Source organism: Castor canadensis, chromosome 14 (genome assembly GCF_047511655.1).
Source record: "Castor canadensis chromosome 14, mCasCan1.hap1v2, whole genome shotgun sequence".
Lineage (NCBI taxonomy): Eukaryota > Metazoa > Chordata > Mammalia > Rodentia > Castoridae > Castor > Castor canadensis.
Genome location: NC_133399.1, coordinates 27560696 through 27581567, shown reverse-complemented (window position 1 = coordinate 27581567; position 20872 = coordinate 27560696). Strand labels below are relative to the sequence as shown.

Here is a 20872-nt window from a genome sequence, read left to right as displayed (position 1 = left end):
TGAATATTTTAGTCCCATGTCATTTACTGTTATTACATTCAGAATGTAAATCTCTGCAGCCCTTGCCCATGTACACAGTACAGTGTGGATTTGGAACATTTCTGAAAATAAATTTTTGTGTTAGTTGTACACCAAGGTTATTGAATGTAATACCACTAAATGGTACACATAAAAATGGTTTAAATGATGTTTGTTTATGTACATATATTTACATCTATATATATATATCCACAGTAAACAATGAAAAGAATACACATATGGACATTTTTTTAAAAGGAATGAAAAAAACTGATGTAGTGGACAGCTTTAAGACATTCCCCATGGGTAGAAAAAGAGCCCAAAACCTCAGTGGACATTCTTTTTTTGTCTTCCTTTTCTTCTACTAATATTAGGAAGCCTTTAGGAACTGGGATGACATGGACCAGTTTGAAGAATTTGGAGCTCTGTTCATGTGCTCCCCAAGGTCATAATTAGTCTGTTTCTCCAGACCTTGTATTTTGTGGTTCCCTATCAGTGGACTACGTAACAGTGTTTCCCTTGCCATAGTTGTCAGCATCAGAAAGCTCCCATCTCATGTTGTACTCCTATCAGTCCTAACAAAGGAGCCTGACCTTTCTGTGTGCACAGATTAGAAGCTTTGGATTTTCATCCTTTGGTCATGATCCGGGAGAGAAGAAGCTTAAATGAGTAAGTACTGAGGGAGAAATTGGAAGGAGGAAGCATCATCAGAAATATCGTTTTCTCATCATCAGGGAACATATAAATATTTGGGTTGCTGAAGAAATGGCATGTACTTACTGCTATGATGAGAGTGATATTTATGTTTTTGGTTGTATTGGGAGCCCTAGATAACTCATTCAAAGCTTTGCTTTCCTCCCCACGTGAATTCTACTTCACATAGTCATCTTACTCATGAAGGCACAAAATGAGACCCTCAAAACTGTTTCCTGAACATTCCTAAATTATTATGTAGGTGAAAGAGTTGGAGGACAGTAACCACAACATAACGAACCATTATTGAAGGATTCCTGAGTCCAGGTTCTGAGATGTGTGTTCTATCCCATTCTTCTATTTTTTCACCAAGTCTTAAATGTCCACTTCAGTTTCCAGAAAAGGTGAGAGTACCAAATTTGAAAAACTCCAAGGCTTTAAGAAGGAAGGACTGAAGGCATGCTTGAAGCAATTATAGACAGAGGACATTTTGTCAGAAGAATCCTTCCAGGTTGCCTCTTGTCAACCCAAACTACCTTTTCCCTTTCTTCTCACTCTAGAAGGAAAGCCTTGTTTCCTGGGCTCTTCAAGGTTTCTGGAAGATTAGAGTGCAGAGTGGTGAATGGCACCAGCTGCATCTGCTATGAGAAGGAGAGCCAAAGGTCACAGGCAAAAGTCACAGAAAGAGTAGGCACACAGTAATGCAACACAGACATCTCTCTACTCACCCCTCTGACTCCAGGACACCTTTCAAGTTGTTCACAACCTTATCTATCTTTTAATCAGCCCACCTAATCTCAACAGGACACTGAAATTCAGCTCCTCATTGAATCCCTACTCAGGAAAATGGGTATTGTTTTGAAACATACCTCATGTATATATAGACTTCTCTATACATGCACCAATCATTAGATAGGCTAAGACACACTGCAGTATTTTGCCATGCAGAATATAACCTGGATTCAAAGGCAGGGTGCATGTAGTACATCTATATTTATACACCACAAACAGTAATTTTATAAATTCTATTCCATGCTATTTTCATTAAAACATAAAGAACATTAAAAGAAACTTATTTAATGGTTGAGAAATCAAAACTCTTAGTCCTTCAGACTCAGAAACAATTTAATAGTGAATCCACTCAGCTTCATTTATTATTTCTGTGACACAGGCAGGTTGTTAGTATCTCTGTAATTCAGCATTGTTGTTGGAATTGATTTCTCATTGATATGAGTATGTTACATAAAAACAGACACAATGTGAGCTGTGTGTGATGTATGTGTAAAAGATTGTCAAGGTAAGCTGGAGGCCGTAGGCTCACACCTATAACACTAGAAACTCAGGAGGTAGAGATCAGGAGGATCACAGTTTGAAGCCAACCCTGAGCAAATAGTTCACAAGACCCTATCTCAAAAATATCCAACACAAAAGACAGGGCTGATGGAGTGGCTCAAGTGATAGTGTGCCTGCCTAACAAGTGTGAGGGCCTGAGTTCAAACCCCAGTACTGAAAAAAATATTGTCAAAGTACAATTTATATATTATCATTATCATTAATTATAATCTCCATATAACTCAAATAAAATATTCTGTGACCCAAAATTACTGTTTTCCTACTTCCTACTGCTGGACACATTTTAGAGTTTCATATCATCTTGGTTACAATGTCATTTGAAAGATGTATTCATCAATGAACTTCCTATGTCCAGAGTGATAAATTTTTCTATACAAAAAACACATAATGATGATATTTTACTAATTTTTACACAATGTGACACCCACACTGTGTAGATGGGAAGTATTCTCATAATTCCATCAGGCAGTACAAGGAGAGAGGTGGAGAGTTTACACACATTTTATTCATAGTAGCAGGTAAATGACATGGGACTAACAGGATCCTTTCCTGGCTCTCCTCCCAGGCCACTGTCTCCTCTACTGGAGCAAAGTGTAAAAATTATTCCCATGGAATTGGAAATTTCTTGGTGAATTTTCATGGGAGCATTATTACTAAAGGGACTCTATTCCACCGTAGGTAGAATAACAGGATGCAAGAGATAATTACTGATATTTTATGAGGACAAAAAAATGTAAGTTGTAAAACTGAACATGAATCAATTTTGGGAATTAAATGATTATCCTTCACCTCATGCTGTATAGAAATTATGGCTCTATGATTTAGAAAGAAGCACAAGAGTTTTGAGAGACTTTTTAAATAGCAAAGTCAGACCTTCCGTAATAACCCACCCATGGGAAATGCTGGATTTGACTTCAACTAAAGCCTTTGAAGTAGATGCACATAGGTCACAGAGAGACTTACACCACTTCCCAATGTATTCTAGGCCATTTCATAGGTATATTCATTGTATTGTAGAGTACCTAGAAGAATTTAGGCCCATTTTAGAAAAGCTTTTTAAGGAAAATTTTATATATACATAAACAATACTGACATGAAGACATTGTCAGAAAAATATACCCACCAAATTCCTACAGGATTTGTCTTCACAGGACAGGTTTGCAGGATGGATTTGTGCAGACATAACTAAGAAGTCTGATTGTATAAAGACAATTCCAATATCTATGAAATAGTGACTCTGGAGGAAACATTTTTAAATTCTCCATATGTTATTGATGGTGAATGTTATTGATAGTAATACTATGTATTATAAATGGAACATTTTCTAACAGCCAGGAATTATTCTATGGCAGTAGTTATCTCTGGAGAAATGATGGAGCATGAAGAACTTCACATGTATTGATTAAAGTGGTTTTGGTGAAAGAAGAGTGCATATCTTATAAATATCTGCAGATGAATATATTGATAGTTGATACTGAAAAATATGAGTTTATGCAATTTAGATTTTTTAGGCTGGCCACCTAAAATTGCTCACACCTATAATCCCAGCATCTTGGGAGGTGGAGACCAAGAGGATGGTGGTTCAAGATCAGACAGGGAAAAAAGTGATACCATCCATCTGAAAATAAACTAAGCTTGGAGGCTTGTGCCTGTGATCACATCTGTATGATGTCTTATGCAGGATCACAGTCTGAGGCACACCCTCAACAAAATCATGAGATTCTATCTGAAAAATAACTAAAACAAAAAGGGCTGGGCATGAGGCTCAAGTATAGAGTGGCTAGCAAGCAGGAAGCCCTGTATTAAATCCAAATACTGTTTGGAGAAACAAAAAGGTATTTCAAACTTTCTTGCAATATTTTATGAGGTAGGTAATTATTATCCCCATGTGAAGAAACTGCCCAGGGGTGTTCATATTATTTCCTCTCATTTTCTCTTTTGCATTTTCCACATTAAAGCATAGTGTGAAACAACAAAATAATGAACCAAATTGTCTTTGTGTAATTGAAGAGAATGCAACCCATGTATCAGAAAGTATTGATAAGAAAACATAATGATCAGACATAAGAATTTTGAGACTGAATCTTGGGTTTGAGTTTTTCTGGAGCTAGAGTCTTCCACTGGAAATAAGGATAAATGAATTGATATTAACAGTCCACTTGAGAATGCATAACCAAGGGTGGGAAAAAACAAACCACTCTTATATGCTAAATCTTTAAGTGAGATTTATAAAATAAAAACTTCCAAACTAGTAAACATAAAAAAACAAAAGTATTTTGGAATATCTTATTTTTTAATTATTAATAAGGCAAAGGATACTAATGCCACATGTGTGGTCAATGACAATGTGTAACTATGTGCATTTAAAGAATTTTTATCAAAATTTGAAGTGTAGCACAGAAAAATAAGTTAAATAGATATATTTTATTTTGCATTTTACTGTGATAAAAAAACCTACAAGTTCTCTTTGATAATTAGGAACCATGTGATATTTTGTTATATGTATACATTGTGCAGTATTTAAATTTGGTTTAACTTATCTACCTCCTCAAACATCTTTCATTTGTTAAATCATTCTAAAAGACAAAATTTGAGTGAACACTTCCCTCCATGAAGGAGTAAAATCAGAAACCAATGAATGATGAAACTCCTGACAGACACCTGGTTTAAAGTAATGTTTTCTGATTTTCATCCTGAAGTTTAATTTGGTGTTCAGATAATGCAATACAAAGCCTTATAGAGTCTTTGTAATAGTTTATGCTATTTTTGAATTAGTGTGCCTTAATAATACAAGGGAGGTTGCAGTCACAACTCCATACATGTGTACAGTGTACTTTGAACAAGTTTCCATTCCCCCTTTTTCAATATAGATTCCATTATATTATAAAAAGACAAATTAAAACAATTTAAGTCAGTATTTCTTCCTTGTTGAGAAAAGCATATGTCCACAGGGCTCTGTCAATACAATGGATGTTCTCCTCTAATCTCTGGTCCGAAGCTTTCCATCTGCAGTTCCCCTGTGAAGTTTACTCACATGTCCCCACACAGGGCTCTGGATTGACCAGGTGTAGCCTGGAAGAAAGGCTCTGGATTACACATAGCTGCCAGAGTAAGGCCAGGCAGGTCCTATGGTGTGGTAGAAATTTCCAGGGTTCGGCTGCTCTGCTGGGGTTCAGTAGAGCTTTTCCAGGCATGTGAGGTAGGAGTTGGGGTGCCGGGGGGGTGGGGTCCCTAAGCCTAGCTACTAGGTCAGAAAGCACTGTGCCACTCATGAAGGTTGTGTTTACTCTTTTCAGGGAATCCAATGACTGTCATCCCCAGCTAGACAGAGAAGCACAAATAGGATAATCATGAAACAGGCTGGTCCAGGCATAAAGAAAGACCCTATCTTAAATTTAACTAAAGCAAAAATGACTGGGGAATTGCTGAAGTGGTGCAGAGCTTACCTGAAAAGTGTGAGGCTGTGAGTTCAAACCCAATACCACCAAGAAAAAAACTGTATTCTGTATGTTATTGTAACTGTAAACTTGTTACTTCTAATATTTTTGGACTTCTAACATTGTTCAGGTGAGAGTTTCTAAAGGAGGTGTGCATAAAAGGAGGTGGAGAACAAAAACCTAATCATGAAAGAAGTCTAGATTATTAGATTTGTCACAAGTGGGAAATCTGCTGAAGGTGTGTGGAACTCAAGTGAGAACATTTTACTTTTTGTGATTAGGATTTAAAATATATATGGAGTGCTGAGTGCCTCGTTGTTTCTTTTCCCCCAATGAATTTTCTTTTTCACAAGGTGTCCAAGTAATATAGAAGCACAAAATCTAACACATGGCCCAGAGTTCCATCTCATGATGCCCTCAGAGGATCCAGAACTGCAACCTGTGCTCTTTGGACTGTTCCTGTCCATGTACCTTGTCACAGTGCTTGGGAACCTGCTCATTATCACAGCTATTACTACTGACTCCCATCTCCACACCCCCATGTACTTCTTCCTCTCCAACTTGTCTTTGGCTGACATCTGTTTTGTTTCCACCACTGTCCCCAAGATGATTGTGAACATCCAAACTCATAGCAAGGTCATCTCCTATGTGGGCTGCCTGACACAAATGTCTCTTTATATCATTTTTGCAGATATGGATGGTATGCTTCTGACTGTTATGGCTTATGACCGGTTTGTGGCCATCTGTCACCCCTTGAACTATTCAGTCATTATGAGCCCTCAACTATGTGGACTCTTAGTTTTGGTGTCTTTTTTGGTTAGCATTTTTGGGCTCCCAGGTACACATTATGCTTGTGCTACAAATTACGTATTTCAAAAATGTGGACATTTCTACTTTTTATTGTGACCCTTCTCAACTTCTTGATCTTATCTGTTCTGACAGCTTCTCGAGCAACATTTTCAAGTATTTGGCTGTCACCATATATGGTTTTCTCCCCATCTCTGGAATATTCTTCTCTTATTATAAAATTATTTCCTCCATTCTGAGAATCCCATCAGGTGGGAAGTATAAAACCTTCTCCACCTGTGGGTCTCACCTCTCTGTGGTTTGCTTATTTTATGGAACAGCCATTGGAGTGTACCTTCATTCAGCTGTATCAAATTCTCTTAGAAAGAGTGCAGTGGCCTCAGTGATGCACACTGTGGTCACCCCTATGCTGAATCCCTTCATCTACAGCCTGAGGAACAAGGACATGAAAAGTGCTCTGTGGAAGCTGCAGTGCAGAATTATCTAATCTCATCATATTGTTCTCACTAATTTGTAAGATACTTACTTTTAGCCTCTTAAGCTTACCATCCTTTGTAGACCTCTATGTCCCCTGTCCTTTTTATCACTGAAAGTCAAATCTCATTATTTCTCCCATCTTTTATGTAGTTTGGGTTGGTAATCCGATCACCTAGACCTGGAAATTCTGTGTTCTTGGCTACATTACTTTTGTGGCTTTAGGGGCTTTATTTTACTGTGTTTTCATATCTGACCACTATATCCTTTAATTTGTCTTTAATTGAGTTGTGTGAGCATTCCTGCTCTCACACAATTCCTGATGTGAGTATTCCTTTGTCATCATAAACATGTCTAAATCAATATATGCAAGCAGCTTTTATACTTTCTAAGCAATAGCTCTTATTGTCTAGGTTAAATGCTAAACAATATTTTATATGTTAAAATTTATATCCCTACATTCACTTTCACTGTTCATGTATATTTTCTTCTAAACTTCCAGCTAAGATAGATATTTAGGCAGTTTGACTTTTATTTGAATCATTTGGGGAACGTGAAAATGCTGATGACTTCATCTCATCACCAGGAATTCTGATTTGAATGAACCTGACTAATTGTAAGGTTTCATGAGTTTCTAAGAGTTTTCAGATGCTGTTCTTAAATGGATCAAGCTCAAATGGGTAAGCTAGAAATGAGCTTATTGTAGAAGAAAGTGAGGTGATTTTTTTCAAATATCTTCTTTAAATTCACTTTCCTGCAACACCATACAGCTTGTCTTTATAGTGCCTTTTTAGTGATTGTCTTTCTGCACCAATATCACCCTTCGATAGTCTTCCTTTGATGTTTGGTGGGGACTCTTGAAATCACTGCTCTCCTTCCACCTGTTTTTGTGGTTACATACTGTCATTCATGGTCACTAAATTTCACTTCCTGGAAAATTCAGTATATTTCATTACTGCCTTCGCAGCCAGAAGCTCTTCTGTTTAGAGGTCCTCCTCAGTTTCTAGCTCCGTGACCACATTGTTCTCCTTTTGCCTTGGTCTTATAGTCACCATTCTGTCAATTGTCTATATTCTATTTTCTCTATTAAAATAATGAGTTTGTTTCTGTTTATTGCCTGAACACCCTAAGTGATAAATCATAACATGTAGAGGGATATGTATTGTGGGTTTTCTGCAGCTGATATTTTTTAAGTACCCAAGAGGTAAATTTTGTTTTAAATATATTCCTTTGCTCATGTGTCCAACTAAAAAAGTTGGTGTGGTCTCATATTTCTATTTATTGTATGTCTCCAGAGGTGTCTGAGGATTATGATCAACAATTTATTTGCATATATTTGACTTTTGCTTCTTTTATTTTAACCTAAAATTGCAAAGGTCCATGTCACCAGCAAAAATGAACTATATCTTCACCTAATGTGTAGCAAAGACCTTACTATGTAGGACAATAATTTTTTTCTGAGATTCCATGGTAGACTTCCCTGGTCATGCTCTGAATGTTTTTCCTCTTTTATTTAACGTTTTAGAAGAGCTTCATAATGTATTAACATCCTGCTTCAGAAAAGTTTGTAAAATTTCCACTAGCCAACTAAAAGTGGCTAGTAAATACAGATAATAGAGAGGATATAGGATTGTGGACACTTCATCACCTATTAAATGAGAATGTTGGCAACTGCCAGTTCCTCTATGAGCATCTGTGGGCCTCTTTTTACCTGTAGTATTTGTCCATATGCAGACAAGTAATGAGCCTTACCTAATTTCACAGGGCTGGTATTTAGGTTTCATAATGCTAATCAATGACAAAACAATGTCGACATTTGTCAATCATGAAATTCTACAATGAAGTTTTTATATGTTGGCTCTGCAAGGTTTCACACAGGTTAAAATTCCCACACAATTTATTTTATTGATTTCAAGAAGTAAGGACAAAAGAACATTTTATTAAGCACTTCAATAAGGAAAATGCACATATGAATATCTAAAGGTGATTCACTGTGGAATAAGAAGGGTGCATTGCTGGAGAGCAAAAATAAGAAGCCACTGGTAACATTTGCTGCATCGCAAATACATTTCTGCATTTTCAGAATGACTGCAGCTTATCATAATGTTGTGGTGAGACCCTGTAGGTGGAAAAAATCCAAAGTGACCCCTTTTGACTCCAAGTCCAGCATAATTGAGACTGTACAAATTCCCATGACAGAGAAGCAGTAGATATACATATCTGTCGGTTTTTCTTCAGGGAGATTTTGCCAAAAAACTGGTGGCCTGATAGGTGGAGGCATACTGGAAAGTAGACTGGTACATCCTTAGGTTAGAGGAGCTTAGAGACTAACATTTTAATAGAAGACTAGGTCTGACCTTGTGTTGCTCAGTCCTCTGTGTTCTTACACCAACAGCAGCCAAATACCATACAGGTACCTACTCAATAACATTCCATTTGCAAAGAATCTGAGAGATGCCTCTGACTATCATCCCTCAAAAACCTCCTGCCTATAGCACATGAGTTAGTTTGACAGCAGTTCCTCTTCAGTCAACCAATGAGATGACTGCAACCCTGGCTTACATCTTGAATGCAGTCTAATTAAGCACCCCAAAATATTTGAGTGGCATAAAAAGTCACCAAATAAGTGCATAGAGATCACTACTTTATATTATGCCATCACTTATAAAGTTGACAGAACAATTTTGTCCATATTAACAAAATATGTAAAACACAAATGCATAAAATCCTATGACTCAGAAAGGTCGTACAAGGAAAATAGGACATTCACCTCAGATACATAGATCTGAGATATGAAAGTGAAAATAAAATCATATTCTTGAAACAGAAGAACCCAGTTTTCCCATATTGATATGATTTAAATAATTGATTTGCAAATGTACAGGACATACATTGAGATTGAACAATGTTTTAGAAAATTAAAGAAAGGATTATGAATGTTTTCACCATAAATAAATGATAGATTTTTGAAGACATAGACACAATTAACTTCAACACACACACATAATATAGATATAGATATAGATACAGATATTATGTGATATGTATTAAATATCACATGGTAATCCAAAAACATGTACAATTTTTATGTCTTAGTTAAAGAAAAAAATTTAATTATATATTACAATCCCTGAAATCTGGTAGTGAGAATATAGAGTACAGTCAAGCTTCCTTGTAAGAAACACTTCAGTCTTCATAACCCACTCATTTTTATTGTCTTCTAATCTCATGAATATAAATTGATTATATTCCCCAATTTTAAAAAGATTTTCTCAACAGATTTAAAAACACTAGACTCAAATATATGCTTCCTACAAGAAATTCATCTCACTTATAAGGACACAAAGAGACTGGAATGGAAAGGAAAGGAAGAAAAAGATACCCCACACAGATAGGAACAAATATTGAAAAGGATGAGTTATACAATATTAAAAAAAACAGACTTTAAACAAAAATTAAGTAAAAAGTTAAAAAAGATACTATATAAAAATTAAAAAGTCAAATAAAATTATGTAGGAATTGTGAATATATATGTATTTATATCAGCTACATGTATATATACATAGGTGTATATATGATATATCATGCATGTATGATGTAGATGTTTAAGGAAAATTTCATCCAAGAGCTATAGTATTCACATTTTCTCATCAGCACAGGAAATATTTTTCAGAACAGATGGTATGTCAGGCCAGAAAAACAAGATCCAAATATTTCAAAAATAAAATAGTATGATTTAGATTCTCTGACCCTGCTGGGATGAAGTTAGACAAATACACGTGGAACTATGGAAGTCACACAATTAAATGGAAATTTAATAACCTACATTGAAACAACCAGATGAAGTACATTATATAGATAAAGAGATTATAAAAAGACAAAAGATCAATGAAACAAAAAGTTCTTTTGTGAAAAGATAACATTGAAATATATTTCAAGTATTTAGGAGATCCTCAGCAAAATGGCAGATTGTTGATATCCCCTGAATCATGTAGTCCAACAACCCCAAAGAAGGAGGAAACTGGGGATCCCAGAGGACAGCCATGAGGTCCCGTAACCAGAGGGAAGCATAACTCTCTTAGATCCCAGAACCCAAGAAGCAACTAATTGCATGAAAACTGGCTCCTAAGTCAGCACTCCCACTTCCTCGCACACACAGAGGCTCCACAGCTCCATGCCCCACCCCTGGTGCTCCATGACCTGCCTGCCATACCCTGAAGTGCCTGGGAAGCACAAGTAGGCCCAGGGTTCCACTTCTCCACAGGTGCCAGAAATCACACCCTCGACCCTGCCGTCTCACAGACTGAAATACTCAAGTCACAAAGGGGGGAGAAGATAAGTTGTTGTCAAAAGCACTAGAAAATTAGCAATTTTTAATGTAAAATTTGTGTTTGTCACTGTTAAGATTGTGATGCAGATTTTATATTTGTCTGTCTGTATCTTCTTATGCTGTGTCATCTTAATATTCATGCCCTCCAATTATCTCTTAAACCCTGTCCTCCACCCTTCCCACTCTGGGCCATCATCATAGGAAGTCCTGTAACCTGCATTTCAGTCTGCAACCCTAAACCACTCTCCCCTCTTTCTATCAACATCCCCAACTCACACTTTCCACCTTACAACAACCAGAACCTCTCCCTAGCTTTTTATTTCCACTTTTACTGTTCACCCACCCAATCCTCCACTACCAATACACTAGTAGTGGTTAACATGGTACCCAGATAATTTTTGCAGTTTTTTGTGCCCACATCTGTTTGTCTGTCTGTTCAACTTTCTCTATTGTTCTTCCCCCACATACATTTCAACATCTACTCTTTTCACCACATCCCAGTCTACTTCTTAACCATCCCCTTCTAATACCTAAGATGCCACCCTCTCCTGCTACATAAACTTTTCACCTCATAAAACCCACTAGAGCTTTCTCTCTATCTCCCTCCCATCACAATCCTTACTACCTTTAGCCTTCCAGGACCACAAAGATTCATCTTTGTTCCAATAAACAACCACAATACAGGAACAGCAATTATAAGTGATCTTTATGAGAGATTACTATAATTTCAAGGCTTCAGTTTAACAACTGAAGCAGCTTTAATAGCTAAACTCCTTTGCTCTAAATGGATCAAGAGGTAGAATCCAGCACCTCAAGAATAAGAAGTACAACACATTACTATCAAGCCTCTACACCCTCCCATGTAGAGACAAGAAAACACCACCCAGCCCTGAACAATCCTTCATAAAACCCCAACCTCTGGAGCACAAGGGATTGGAACCTTGAACCAAAAGCAACCCCAGAAACAAATCTCAACACAGAAACATGAAGCTGCAAGGCAACAACTCTTCCTTAAAAGCTAAATACACCACTAAAGATCTAAATAACAGAAAATAGGAGGAAATATCAAATACTGAATTCCAAAAAAAACCATAAAACTTCACTAAAAAACAGCTAGAAATCATTAACTCTTTCAGAAAAGTAGAAGGATAAAAAGTTAATACACAGAAATCAGTAACCTTATTATATACCAACAATGAACAGACTGAGAAAGGAATCAGGGGAGCAATCCCATTTAAGAATGGTTAATGAGTTCAAACAAAACACACAAAAGCTAGTGTCTGAACTCAAAGAGGATATGAATAACCAATGAAAAGAGCTCAAAGAGAATTCAAACAAACAGATGAATGAAATGAAGAAGCCCATGCATGATATGAAAAAAGAAATGAATAAAGACATAGAAATTCTGAAAAAAGAATCAATATGAAATGAACAGCTCAATATCCCAACTAAAAGTCTCAACCAAAAGTTTGGTGAACAAAGTGGAACAAGTTGAAAATCGAGTATCAGGAACAGAAGACAAAGTAGAGGAATTAGATCAAACAACATGAAAAAATCTGCAAAACTCATTCTATGAAGCCATTATTACATTCATTCCAAAATATAATAAAGATGCAACAAAAGAAGATGATTATAGACCAATATCTTTAATGAATATAGACACAAAGGTTCTCAAAAAAATACTGGGAAACAGAACTCAACAACATATCAAAAAGATGATACACCATGGCCAAGTTGATTTGTTTCCAGGGATGCAAGGATGGTTCAACATACATAAATCTATAAATGTAATATGGCATGTAAGCAGAAGCAAGGAATAAAACACATGATACTCTCATTATATGCAGAAAAATCCTTTGACAAAATTCAGCACCTTTTCATGATAAAAGCTCTAAAGAAACTAGGAAGAGAAAAAAATGTTCCTCAACATAATAAAGGTTATATATGACAAACCTACAACCAACATTATACTAAATGAAAAACCATTGCCACTAAAGTCAAGAATGAGACAGAGATGCCTGTTTTCCCACATCTATTTAATATAGTTTTGAAATTCTTAGTCAGAACAATAAGACAAGAACAAGAAATAAAAGTAATTCAAACAAGGAAGGAAGGAAGAAGTCAAACTATCCCTACTTGCAGATGACATGATTCTATATCCAAAAAAACCATAAAACTTCACTAAAAAACAACTGGAAATCATTAACTCTTTCAGAAAAGTAGGAGGATAAAAAGTTAATACACAGAAATCAGTAACCTTACTATATACCAACAATGAACAGACTGAGAAAGGAATCAGGGGAACAATCCCATTTACAATAACCTCAAAAACAAGAAAGTACTTTGGAATAAATTTAGCAAAGGAAGCCAAAGAACTTTTCAATGAAAACTATAAACCACTAAAGACTGAAATGTAAGAAGACATCAGAAGATGGAAATATCTCCCATGTTCTTGGATTGATAGAATCAACATGGTGAAAATGCCCATACTACCAAAAGCAATCTACATGTTCATTAAAATCCCTATCAAAATCCCAATGACATTCTTCACAGAGATTTTTTTTAAAACCCTCAATCCTAAAATACATATGGAAACACAAAATACCTCAACTACCCAAAGAAATTCTGAGCAAAAAAAGTCCAATGCTGGAGGTGTCATGATTCCCAACTTCAAATTATACTACAGAACCATGACAATAAAAACAGCATGGTATTGGCAAAAGAACAGACAAGAAGACCAATGGATTAGAATAGAAGATGCAGACTTAAACCCAAACAGCTACAGCCAACTAATCTTCAACAAAGGAGCCAAAACACATGATGGAGAAAAGACAGCCTCTTCAACAAATGCTGCTGGGAAAACTGGGTATTCACATGTAGAAGACTCAAAATAGATCCCTGTTTCTCATCTATACAAATATCAACCCAAAGTGGACCAAAGACCTTAATATAAGGCCTGAAACTCTGAAAGAGCTACAGGTAGTAGTAGGAAGTAAACTGGAGTATATAGGCATAGGGAATGACTTCCTAAATAGAACTCAAAAGGCTCAGCATCTAAGAGAAAGAATGAACAAATGGGATTGCATCAAACTTAAAAGCTTCTTCACAACAAAAGAAACAGTCACTAGATTTAAGAGACAGCTCACAGAATATGAAAAAAATCTTTACTAGTCATTCATCTGATAAGGGACTAATATCCAAAATTACAGTGAACTCAAACAACTCAACCCTCAAAGAATCAACACCCCAATGAAAAATGGACACATGAATTAAATAGGGAGTTCTCAAATGAAGAGGTGTAATTGACCAGTAAATACATGGAGAAGTGTTCAACTTCCCTGGCTATGAAAGAGATGAACATCAAAATAACAGTAGACTTCTAAACCCAGCTAGAATGGCCATATTCAAGGGGAATAATAACAATAAATGCTGGCAAGGATGCAGTGAATCAGGAACCCTTATACACTACTGAGGGGAATGCAAATTAGTACAACTACTTTGGAAAGCAGTATGAAGATTCCCCAGAAAGCTAAAGATATAACTGCTAAATGATCCAGTGATACCACTCCTGAGCATCTACCCATATGAATGTAAGTCTGGATACAATAGAGACACCTGTACACCGATGTTCATCACAACACTATTCACAATAGCCAAACTTTTGGAAAAGACCCAGGTGCCCTACAACTGTTGAATGTATCAAGAATATGTAGTAAATATACACAGTGGAGTATTACTCAGCCATAAGGAATAATGACAATATATGGCTTGAAGGTAAATGGGTGCACTTGGAGGACATCATGTTAAGTGAAATAAGCCTGACTCAGAAAGACAATGGCCACAGGTTTTCTCTCATACACAGAAGATAGACCCAAAAGATAAACATATAGGCAAAACCAAACATGATCATATACATACTCATTCATAGAACATGTTTGTAATAGTAGAGCTACTCTATGGTACTTGGGGAAGGAGGGAAAAGAAAAGAGATTGTTAGAGCATCAACAATATCATAAAATATAACTGTGGAGGTAGAGGATATAAGGATATGTATTGGAAGCTGTTGAAATCTGGGGGATGGGAGATTAAAGGGGTAAGGGAGAGTAGCTGAAGGGGCAGAATGAACCAAAGTAAAGTATACTCACTGCAGGGATACATTGAGAAACCCCTTTGAATACCAATTTAGATATTAATAATGAAAGACCAATAAATAGGTATAGTCAGAGGGTACAAGGGGGAGAGCAAATGAAGGAGTGAGGGAATATGGTTGATGGACTACATATACTTATACAAAATAGAACAAAGAAACCTCTTGTAATAGTTTTAAGTGGGGTAGGGAAAGGGTTGAGAGTGAGAGACTGTGGGGTGTTCTAACAAATGTACAATATAATGTTATTTGAAATTGTCACATTAATCCCCCCTGTGCAATAAATATATTCTAATAAAAAAATCATGAAAAAAGAAAACTATTTCACTATCCTATGAATAAAAGAAAGAAGATCCAAATGAATAGTTAGAGTTGAAAAGGGGGGGCATCACAACTGATTATTCAAAAACACAAAGGAATATTACCACCTATTATGAACAAATTTGAAAACCTAGAAGAAATGGATTTATTTCTGGAAAATATAATTTTAATTTGAAGAAATAAGAAGCCTAAACACACCAATAATAAACAACTGGACTGAATTAGTAATAAAACTCTCCCAACAGAAAGTCCAGGAGTTGACAGCTTCATTTGCAAATTTCAACCAAAATTTAAAAAATTAATATCAATTCTAGTCAAACTATTCCAAAATATAGAAAGTGAGGGCCTCCTAGTAAACATTGACTTAGAGTGAAAATGTGGAAAAGGAGTTACCAAGCTAATGGCTCCTGAAAGCAGCAGGAGTAGCTATTCTTATATCTGGTAAGGAAAATTTCAAATGTAAATCAGTCAGAAGAGACAAAGAATGTCACTGCATACCAATGAAAAAGAGCAATTGATCAAGAGAAATAACAATTGTAAACTTATATATGTCCAATGTTGGTGAACCCAACCTCATCAAACATACACAACTGAACTTACAAACACAGACTCTTGGGGGTATAGCTCAGGGGTAAAGCATTTGACTGCACAGATAGACCCCAACACAGTGATAGTAGAAACTTCAATACTCCCTTATCACCAATAGATAGGTCACCTAGACCAAAAATCAACAAAGAAACTTTAGAAATGAATATCACCATAGAATAAAATGGACCTGAAAGACTTCTATAGAGTACTTCTTCCTCAATGGGACAATATACATTCTTCTCACCATCCCATGGAACTTTCTCCAAAAGGAATCATATTTTAATCACAAAGCAAATCTTAACAAATATAAGAAATTAGAAATAATCCCCTCTATACTGTCTTTTTTTATTGTTTTATTATTCATATGTGCATACCCCTCTATACTGTCTTAATACAAGGGAATAAAAGAAGAACTCAATAACAAAGGTAACAGTAGAAAATACTCAAAAACAACTGGAGACTGAACATGTTGCTCCACACCAATAGGTCATTGAAGAAATAAGACAGAAAATCAAAATTTTCCTGGAATTTAATGAAAATAAAAGCACATTCTATCAGAATCAATAGGACACAGCAAAGGATGTGCAAAGGGGAAGGTTTATAACCATGAATGCATATGCTAAAAGCATATAAAGACAAGAGACCTAATACTACATCTCAAAGTTCTAGTAAAAACAAAAAGCTAACCCTAAAACTACAAGAAGGAGAGAATGGTACAAATATGGGAAGAAATCAACAAAACAGACACCAAGAAAACCATACAAAGAATCAACAAAATAGAAAGCTGTTTCTTTGACTAGGTAAATAATATTGATAAATCTCTAACAAAGCTAACTAAAATGAAGAGGGAAAGATCCAAATTAATTAAATTAGGAAAAGGAACATGAGATCACAAGAATCACCAAGGAAATCCAGGGAATCATTAGGGACTACTTTGAGAACATACATTCAAATAAAATGGACATCTAAAAGAAATGGACAAAATTCTTATGACCATCTAAAATTGAACTGAGAGAATATAAATCTTCTAAACAGATCTATAACAAGCAATGAAATTGAAGAAACCATAAAGAGTGTCCCCCAAAAAAGTCCAGGACCTGATGGATTCACTGCTGACTTCTACCAGACCTTTAAAGAACTAATACCAACACTCCTCAAACTTTTCCATGAAATAGAAAAGGAAGGAACACTGTCAAACTCATTGTATGAAACCATATTACACTCAGCCCAAAACCAGAAAAGGACACAACAAAAAAAGGGAATTACAGGCCCTTGATCTTAGATGCAAAAATCCTCAATAAAATGGTATTGGACCAAATTCAACCACATATCTAAAAGATCATACACCATAATGAAGTCAGTTTCATCACAAGGATGAAGGGATGGTACAACATGCAAATCTTTAAATGTAATAAAACATATTAACAGAAACAAAAACATAAACCACCTGATCATCTCAATAATGCAGAAAAAGTCTTTAACAAATTTCAATATCCTTTTATGATAAAAGCTCTGTTGAAACAAGCAAAAGAATGAATGTACTTCAACATAATAAAGGCTACATATGACAATCCTATACTAACATCATAGTAAAGGTGGAAAAACAAAAACCATTTCCTCTAAAGTCAGGAACTAGATAAGAGTGCCTGCTCCCTTTGTTCTTTTTCAACACAGCCTTGGAATTCCTATTAGAGCAATAAAAGAGGAAGAAGAAATCAATGGAGTTCAAATAGTAAAGAAAGAGGTCAAACCATCCCTATTAACAGATGACACGATGGTATATGTAAAAGCCCCCAAAACTACACCAAAAAACTCCTAGACATCATAAGCACCTTCCCTTCAGCAAATTAGCAGGATAAAAAATAAATTTTAAAAATCAGTAAGCTTTCTATATACCAACAATGAACAGACTGAGAAAGAATATAGAAAAACACTCCAGTTACAGTTGCATCAAAAACATAAAATACTGGAGGAGGATCCAAGATGGTGACTAGAGTGCAGAACAGACAGCATAAGCTCCATAAATCAAAAATCTTGCTGAGACACTGGAGCCACACTTGGCATAAAAAAGCACCAAGGAAAATCAAAATTTCAACACCCCAAACCCCCAGCCCTTACAAAGTTTCTCCATGCCACTTTACACTGAGAAAACAGGACAGCTCCCACATCACCAGATGCCGTCTCCAAACCTGCTTGGGAGACATCTGGCAAACCAACAGATGAGCACCAAGCATCACTTGGTATTCCCACAGCCACCCCTGGGATAAACCAGCATAGCCCCCTGGACGGACTGACCACCCCACCCCACAAAAAAAAAGAAAATGACTGAAAATAAACAAGGAACTGAAAATGAACATGCAGCAGAGGGGTGGCGTGACATAAGTGCACCAGAGAAGCGGGGAGGAGAAAGGAGCTGATCTCCATACGAACTTTCAGTAAACAAAGGCTGGACATTTTAAACGCTGTATATGACAAACCTATACCCAATGTCATACTTAATGGTGAAAAACTGAAAACATTTTCCCTAAAATCAAGAACTAGACAAGGGTGTCCACTATTTCCACTCCTATTCAACATAGTCCTGGAATTCTTAGCCAGAGCAATTAGGCAAGAAGAAATAAAAGGAATACAAATAGGTAAAGAAACTGTCAAAATATCCCTATTTGCAGAAGATATGATCCTATATCTTAAAGACCCAAAAAACTCCACCCAAAATTCCTACACACAATAAACATCTACAGCAAGAAGGCAGGATAAAAAATCAACTTACAAAAATCATTAGCTTTTCTATACCCCAACAACAAATAAATTGAGAAAGAATATTGGAAACAACTCCATTTAAAATAGCCTCAAAAAAATCAAATATGTAGGCATAAACTTAATAAAGGATGTGAATGACCTCTACAAGGATTACTACAAACCACTGAAGAAAGAGATAAAGGAAGACTACAGAAGGTGGAAAGATTTCCCTTGCTCATGGGTTGGTAAAATCAACATAGTAAGAATGGCTATACTTAAAAGCAATCTACATGTTTAATGCAATTCCCATCAAAATCCCAATGACATTCATCACAGAGATTGAAAAATCAGTCTTAAAGTTCATTTGGAAACACAAGAGACTGAGAATAGCCAAGGCAATACTCAGCAAAAAGAGCAATGCTGAAGGTATCAAAATACCCGACTTCAAACTACATTACAAAGCAATAGCAATAAAAACAACATGGTAGTGGCACAAAAACAGACATGAAGACCAGTGAAACAGAATAGAGGATCCAAATATGAATCCACACAGCTATGTCCTCCTTATTTTTGACAAAGGCACCAAAACACATGATGAAGAAAAGATAACCTCTTCAACAAATTTTGCTGGGAAAAGTGGTTATCCATCTGAAAAAAACTGAAACTAGATCCATGTTTATCACCCTATACTAGTTTCAACTCAAAATGCATCAAGGACCTTAATATCAGACCTGAAACTCTGAAGTTAGTACAGGAAAGAGCACAGAGTACCCTGGAAGTAAAAGGTATAGGCAAGGACTTCCTCAATACAACCCCAGCAGCTCAGCAACTAAGAAAAAGGGTGGGCAAATGGGACTTCATAAACTTAAAAACTTCTGCACAACAGAAGAAATGATCTCTAAACTGAAAAGACCACCCACAGAGTGGGAGAAAATATTTGCCATCTATACATCAAAGGACTGATAACCAGAATATACAGGGAACTTAAAAAACTACGCTCTCCCAAAGTCAGAGAACCAATAAGGAAATGGGCAACTGAACTAGATGTTTAAAAACATTTAGTTTTCAGAAGAAGAAATTCAAATGGCCAAAAAACACATGAAAAACACTCACCATCTCTGGCCATAAAGGAAATACAAATCAAAACCACATTAAGATTCCACCTCACCCCTGTTAGAATACCTATCATCAAAAACACCACCAACAACATGTGTTGGCGATGATGTGGGTAGAAAGGAACCCTCATACACTGCAGTTGGGAATGAAAGCTAGTGCAAGGACTCTGGAAAAAAATATGGAGGCTTCTTAAAAATCTAAACATAGACCTGCCATATGATCCAGCAATTCCACTCCTGGGGATATACCCAAAGGAATGTGACACAGGTTACTCTAGAGGCACTTGCACACCTATGTTTATTTCAGCACTACTCACAATAGCCTAGTTATAGAAACAGACAAGATGCCCCACTACTGACAAATGGATTAAGAAAATGTGGTACTTATACACAATGGAGTTTTATTTAGCCATGAAGAAGAATGAAATCTTATCATTTACAAGTAAATGGATGGACCTAGATAACATCATTCTGAGTGAGATTAGCCAGGCTCAGAAGACCAAAAATCATATGTTCTCTCTCATATGCGGACTTTAGATCTGGGGCAAATGCAGCAATGTTGTTGGACTTGGGTCATATGCTGAGGGGAGAGCACATATGGAAGGAATGGGGATAGGTAGGAAACCCAAAACTTGAACGTGTTTGATGTGGCCACTACAAAGGAGCTAATACAGTAACCTTAAAGCAACAGAGGTCAATATGGGAAGGTGACAAAAAGTAGTGAAGAAGTCTGGTAGAGATGAATCAATTCAGTTTGTAATACACTTGTGCATGGAAGCAATGCTAGGAGTCTCTGTGTATAGCTATCCTTACCTCAAGTAGCAAAAACACTTTGTCTTTCTTATTATTG

The 20872-nt window shown here is 36.2% G+C and overlaps 1 protein-coding gene across 1 annotated transcript; it reads left to right on the top strand.

The window, feature by feature from the left end:
- Positions 1-658: 658 nt before the first annotated feature.
- Positions 659-6795, top strand: LOC109677560 (olfactory receptor 7E178-like). The gene is given in 3 exon segments (XM_074053425.1): positions 659-687; positions 5855-6326; positions 6328-6795. Coding segments are annotated over 3 exon segments (969 nt in total).
- Positions 6796-20872: the final 14077 nt, after the last annotated feature.